The sequence below is a fragment of the Plasmodium reichenowi genome, chromosome 12 (assembly GCF_001601855.1).
Source record: "Plasmodium reichenowi strain SY57 chromosome 12, whole genome shotgun sequence".
In the NCBI taxonomy this organism is placed as follows: Eukaryota; Apicomplexa; class Aconoidasida; order Haemosporida; family Plasmodiidae; genus Plasmodium; species Plasmodium reichenowi.
The window spans coordinates 682,763-690,038 of NC_033657.1; the positions used below are offsets into that span (position 1 = coordinate 682,763).

Consider the following 7,276-nt stretch of genomic DNA (forward strand, 5'->3'; position numbering starts at 1 on the left):
AAAAAAAAAAAACATAAAATAAAATAAAATAAAATACATTATTATGTGCCAAGTACTTTTGTAATTTTCCTATATTTATATAAGTATAAAAATAAAAAAAACGTCTATTACTTTAATATATTATAATTTTCTCTTCCATAAAATTCATTTTTATTTTCATCATAATATATATATACATCTAATAATGATTATTATTATAGTATATATATATATATATATATATATATATATATATATATATATGTAAAGTCCAAAATTAAATCTGCGCATACCAATCTTTTTCGTGTTATTGATATAACCCAAAACGAGTACGGAATGCCGACAAAACCTTCACCAAATAGATATGTTCCGTATGACAGTGATCGATATTAAGGCAAAAGGTACATATATGTTGAAGGGGATACAAACGAAGAGAAAAATATTTTTATGTCTGATACTACTGATATTACATCTTCATCTTCCGAAAGTGAATATGAAGAAATAGATACGTATATATCACATGTTCCTAATATATAAAACATTGATAGAAGTGGTACTAGAACCATCAAAAAGGGATACACAACGTGGTGATATACCTAGTGATGATACACCTAGAAATAAATTTACAGATAATGAATGGAATAAACTGAAACACGATTTCATATCGCAATATATAGAACATGTAATACCTGATGTGTCTACGGAGTTACCATTAAATACACAACCTAATACGTTACACCATAGTATGGATGAAAAGCCTTTTATTACATCCATTCAAGATAGATTTCTTGATAGTGGTCATGGAGCGGTTACTTACAATATTAATTGGAATATTCCCGAAAAATTTAATAGGACTACTAATATCATGGACGATCCAAAATATGTGTCATCGAACTATATGCATACTGGGGTTCATTTAATTAATAATTCATTAAACGGTGATGATAACAAAGTTGATATTTATGATGAGTTACTAAAACGAAAAGAAAACGAATTGTATGAAACAAAGCATACAACAAACAATACAACTTTTAATCGTGTTACTAGTATAAATAATAAGAATCCATTAGAAAACTAAATTGGTTTATTTCATAAATGGTTAGATGGTCATAGAAGTATGATATATAAGTTGGATATTAAAAAATGGTAGCTAACATATTATGATGATATATATATATATATATATATATATATAATAATCCTAATAATATAGATGACTTGTCCAAGTTGGAAAAATCTTTCAATAATAATATTTCTTTTTTTTTGATGAAATTGATAATATTAGAGAAAAGTATAAAAAAAAAAGATATATAATTTTTCGATGAAAATATGAATAACTTCAATATGATGCGAAGGACTCTTCCTAATAATTTTAAGGAAGCATCTTTTCCTTTATCAGATATATGGAATATATAAAATATGATCAATTAAGTGTTATGTTGTGAATTCATTTTTTGAACATCTATCCATAGGATATATATGTAAATATTTATCATTTATTTTTAGGAATTATATAAATATTCATATTTATATATTAACAGTTATAATTTATATATAAAACATCCTTTTGTATGTTTTCTTCTTATATGATTTATCAATTATTAAAATGAATAATTATTTTAAACGTTTTTTTTTTTAAAATAATATGTAAATAAAGTAAATGATAAAAGTTACATATACATATATATATATAAATTTTACCTATATTTATTTATATATTTATGAACAAATACAATTAATAATATTAAAAAGATTATTTAACATATATATATATATATATATATATTTAATATTACATTATAAATATATTAATAAAATATAGAAACGGAAGTTATTATTTAAATCATATTATCTTGTTTTCTAATTAATTGTATACATGCAGGGTCTGCTTCACTAAATGCATATCCTAATGATTTTGATTTTTCAATTCTCTAAAAGAAAAAAAATAAAATAATTAAATAATTAAAAAATAATTAAAATGTATATATAATATGTAAAGATAAAAATGATTTATATGGTAATATATATATATATGTTCCATTTATTAATTTATTATTATTTATTTATTTATTTTTTTTTTCCTTACAATGTCATCATCCTTATCAAATTCATTCAACTTTAACTGATCAATAACATCGTTCATGCCTATTTTTGCAATTTCCTAAAAAGGTACATATATATATATATATATATATAAATATATTTATATAAAAAATTATATAGAAAAAAATATACCAATACAATCATGAAAAACTATATATAATATTAAAAGATTTTATTAAATAGTTTTTGATTTTTTTTATTACTTGATCTAATAATAAATGATATATCTCTGGGTTGAAATTTCTCTTGTACACTTTAAAAACGTAATCTCTTAACAATGCTGTAAATAATCCCAATATAACAACTAACCAAAAACGAAGAGACTGAACGAGATATACTATGGTTCCTAAAAGATGAATACTTCCTACACACATAAAAGAAAATGCAGTAACCAAGAGCACAAACGAAAATATACTTAAAGCAATACCACTAATAGGAAGTATATTTAAATAATAGGTTTCAAATAAAATTTTAAAATTAACAATTAAAACTGTTAAAAAATAAGTAGCACATCCTACGGTCCAAATGTCGTATGGTATTCCATCTGATGTAGGTATATTATAGTATGATAAAAAATATAAAGGTATTAGAAAAACTACTGATCCATGAAAAAGGCTATTCATTACCCATGAAATAAATGTTCTAATATTAAAATAATAATGGTGTATACCTAATTTATATAAATTTGGTTTTTCCATTGCTGTATTTAAACTAATATCTTGATCTAACACAGCATGAATTACAACAGGTATAGCGGTAAAAAGGACATTAAATAAATGTAATAAAAATTCAAAATATATTTTTTGTCCTGAATATAAAGAAATGGAACCAAAAATAAATAATGGAAATATTAAAACCATATTTTTATAAAACATATATACCACCAATTTACTTATTCTTCTATATGATAATCTACCATGTACTAATAACAAATTTTTTAAAAATCGGAATTGACTAATACCATAATCTGAAGAATTAAATGCTTGAACTCCTTCTTGTCCTCTTATACCTACTCCAATATTTGCTGTATTAATCATATTTCGGTCATTTGCACCATCACCTATAGCTAATGTAATTTTATTTAATAATCGATTAGCTGATGAAACAATGGCTCCTTTTTGATATGGACTAACTCGACCACATATAACTGATGAACATTTATCAGCTAAATAAAAGAATTTTCTTTCCATTTTTTCACTTAATAATATATCAATAACAGAACCGTCAACAACTAAAACATAATTTAATGTATTAATTAACATATTGTATTTATCTGGATTAAGTAATAAACCACTTTTGTTCTTAGCACAAAAAAAGTTCTTTATAAAATTATTTCGAAAAAAAGTTTTTCTTTTTTCATCTTCAACATTATTATTTTCATCATCAAAATTATAATGTGGTATATTTAAAGATTTTTCAACCATTAAAATATCATCATCTATTTTTTTTATTAAAGCTTCTTCACTCTCAATATACTCTTCTGTATAAATAAATTGTTCTGAATAATTATCTATTAAATTTGCTGCTATACCAATATTCATAGCAGTTTCAATTTTATCACCTGTTAACATCCATACATGAATTCCAGCCATTCTTAAATCTTCAATGGTTGAACTAACACCTTCTTGTAACTTATCTTCTATACCAGTAATACCTTGTAATATTAAATCATTTTCAATATATTCAGCAACACTTTCTAATTTCTCTTCTCTATCTTTTATACTTAAAGAAGCCTCTTTATAAAGATGATACCATTCGGCAAAACTCTCTTCACTTAATTCTCTTTGTGCAATACATAAAGTTCGTAACCCTTCATCCGCATACGTTTCCATATGTTCAATGGTTATTTCATCTACATCGGTTCGTTTGGCTAATTTTTTTAGAATGATACTACCAGCCCCTTTACAAAATAGCATAATTTTCGAATTCTTACTATTTTTACAAGTAATAACTTCTGGTGTGCGCCCTTCATTATGATTATAAATAATATTGCAATTATTTTTATCATCATATAAATTATCAATACTGATATTATTATTATTATTATTATTATTATTATTTAATTTTGAATGTGCTTCTTTTTTTGGAGGGTATACATTCAGATCATCCGTTTCTTCTTTTTCCTCATTTTTACCAACACCTAAATGATCATCCATACTATTCTTGTTCTTATCCATGTTAGATGATTTAACATCTCTTGGGTGATTATAATCAGAATTAATTACTGGTATTCTACAAATTACACTACTCATTTTTCTTTTACTAGTAAATTCAATAGTTGCTAATGTATCAATTTCATATATTTTTCCAAAGATACTTATACCATACTTTCCTTCCCTTCTATATAAAAAGGTAATGTCAAAATGCTTTGCTGCATTAACTAAAGCTTCCTCGTCAGGACTACTCGATGAATAGGTAGTTACGCCCTCATTATCCTTTTCACAAATAACAGCATGATTAATAGCTAGATGAAGGAAAAAGTTTATTAAATTTACGTGATTAAAATGATTTGGATCTTTCAAATGATTTATTATATCATTATCTATAATATTTACATGAGGTGTTTTCTTTTTAAATTTCATGGTTGGCTCCACAGGTATTTCTAAATTTTTCTTCTTCAAAATATTTCTTTTAATTTCGGTAAGCCCCTTTCCATAAGAAATACCATTAATAGCACATTTTCGAAATTCCATAATATTACATGTTAACGTTCCTGTTTTATCTGAAAAAATATATTCGATTTGACCTAACTCTTCAATTAAACTAGATGTTCTTGGTACAGCATTAAAATATATATAATTTTTTTCTTTCGAATCTTTAAATGATATAACTCTAGATGAAATTTCTCGTTTTGGTGCATTACTAATAATTCCCAAACTACTAGATGAATACTGTTTATTATTACCATTCATATTTTGATGACTACTATTATTTTTAAAAGCTATACAATCACTTTTGATGTCCATGTTATCTTCTTCTGTTTGATTTTCGTCAATATGTAATAAAGAGCTATCTGCTATTTTTTTTGTTCTCATTCGTTTTATAACATCTGCATCTGATGAAATGTCATCTTTGGGTATATTTGGAATTTCTTTTTGTTCACCAAACGAAGGAACATCTGCTTGTACTATATGAATCATGTTCTTATCACATGATATAAAATACGCTTGAACTACTTTAACAAAGCTCATAGTAACAATTAAACTAATGGGAACGAAATTTCCTGTAATAACTACCCATGAGAAAAAAGAAATAATTCCTACTATGTATGGTTTTTTAGCCTTTTCCAAATTAAAAGGCAAATATCTAAATCGATTTTTTGTAGATGAACTTACAATTATAGCATTATAATATGCAGAAATTAAACAAATAATCATTTGAATGACCCATATAATTATGGTCATTTTATTTGTTAATATTTCTAATTTACTTGTTTTTTTAATTGATTTTGAAGAATTCATTTGTATTTTAGTTTCTCTACCTACATATATAACAATTCCCATTATCCAATCGGTATTTTTTAATTTACATCCTCTTAATACAAATTGTTTTTCATCAAAAGGTATTCTTATATAATTATCATTTTTTAATATATTATTTTCATCCATGTCATCAAAGTCATCATCATCTTTATTATAGTTCTTATTATCACTCTTATTATTATTGCATATATTACTTCCGATAGCACTACTACTCTTACTTAAATCTACACTAGATAACCTTTTTTTGCGATATTCTATTTCTTCCGTTGTTTTTTTTAATAATTCTTGTATCCCAATATTTTCTACATCTATTTTCTTATCTTTTTCATAATAAATAGTACCATACATAGTGGATAAATCTTTATTTGGTTTATCACTTAAAATAAAGCCTTTTAAATTTTTTACGTTATCAATTGCAATATTTCTATCATTACCTAATATATTAAATAAAAATCCATTAGCTTCTTTTACTTTTAAATTGGTTTCACCATCTAAACTAGAGGTTTCAACAAAAGCAATACCATTTTTATGACTAGTACATAATAATAAGATATCTGCACAGAAAAATTCAGATCTTCTACATAAAATAATATCACCAGCTTTTATATCTTTCCATCTTTTTTTAACAGTACCTTCAATGTTTTCTAAATTATCTTCATAATTATTAATATAATCATTAATATCAGTAATTTCATCATCATACATATCATCTTCATCATAATAATTTTCAGTATTACAAATCTTACGATTTCCAAAAAAATATCTTTTTAATTTTTTAAAAATATTCTTCTTATTACTTTTCTCTTGATATATTTTCTTTTCTTCTTCACTTACAATAACATAACACATTCTATTATTTTCAATTTTATCTGTTTTATGCCTATTCCAATCTTCAAAAGCATCTTTTATGGCATTTGCTGTTAGAACAATTAAAAGGGGAAAAAAAACTGTGGGAATTCCATTGGTAGCAGTAAATTGAGGTATTACTTGTAATATACCAATGAAAAAAAAGTACACATTTGATATCTTATGAAATTGTTCATACATATTTAAAAATATGAAATTAAAAACGGTATATTTAGACGTTATCACGGAATTGTTACAGGTCCTTTTGTTTTCCCCATTTATGTTTATTTTAATATCCTTATCATCTCTACAACAATAAATAAATAATATAAATAAAATATATATATATATATATATATATATATAGATATAGATATATATATATATAGATATATAGATATAGATATATAGATATATATTGAATCAAATAAAAGTACAAAAAAAATTATTGTGCACACTTTTTAGCATTTCTATACAACCATAATAAATTTTATTTACATATCTTTATTTATAACTTACTCATTTTTTCCTTTTAAAAAGTTCAGTGTTTTTCTATAAACTAAGGACATGTTTCTCCTTTTACTTATTTTATACTTATATTGTTGTAAATATTATTTCTTCGTTTTTTGTTTTATACATATATACGTATATTTAAACATTTAGGGCATTTTTTTTTGAAATTTTTAACTTTACAGATACCAAATTTCAAATGAAATTATATATATGAATATGTATATGTATTCAATTTTCACTTTATATATTAATATTTCAAGAAATTCAAAAAAAAATTATACAAACATTCAAAATGGTAAAAAAAAAAAAAAGGAAAATATAGAAACAAATTATACAAAAACTTCAAAATTTAT

General features: G+C 23.4%; 1 protein-coding gene and 1 pseudogene across 1 annotated transcript, besides 1 other annotated feature; one reads left to right on the forward strand and one right to left on the reverse strand.

Annotated features, from left to right (window-relative positions):
• Positions 1-343: 343 nt before the first annotated feature.
• On the forward strand, positions 344-1,057 carry PRSY57_1218800 (erythrocyte membrane protein 1; annotated as a pseudogene; the record flags this gene model as incomplete).
• Positions 344-1,057: a sequence feature.
• Positions 1,058-1,817: 760 nt separating this feature from the next.
• On the reverse strand, positions 1,818-6,979 carry PRSY57_1218900 (aminophospholipid-transporting P-ATPase; the record flags this gene model as incomplete). Its single annotated transcript, XM_012908612.2, has 4 exons — positions 1,818-1,910; positions 2,066-2,140; positions 2,286-6,717; positions 6,930-6,979. The coding sequence occupies 4 exons, from the start codon at positions 6,977-6,979 to the stop codon at positions 1,818-1,820; spliced, it is 4,650 nt and encodes a 1,549-aa protein (XP_012764066.2).
• Positions 6,980-7,276: the final 297 nt, after the last annotated feature.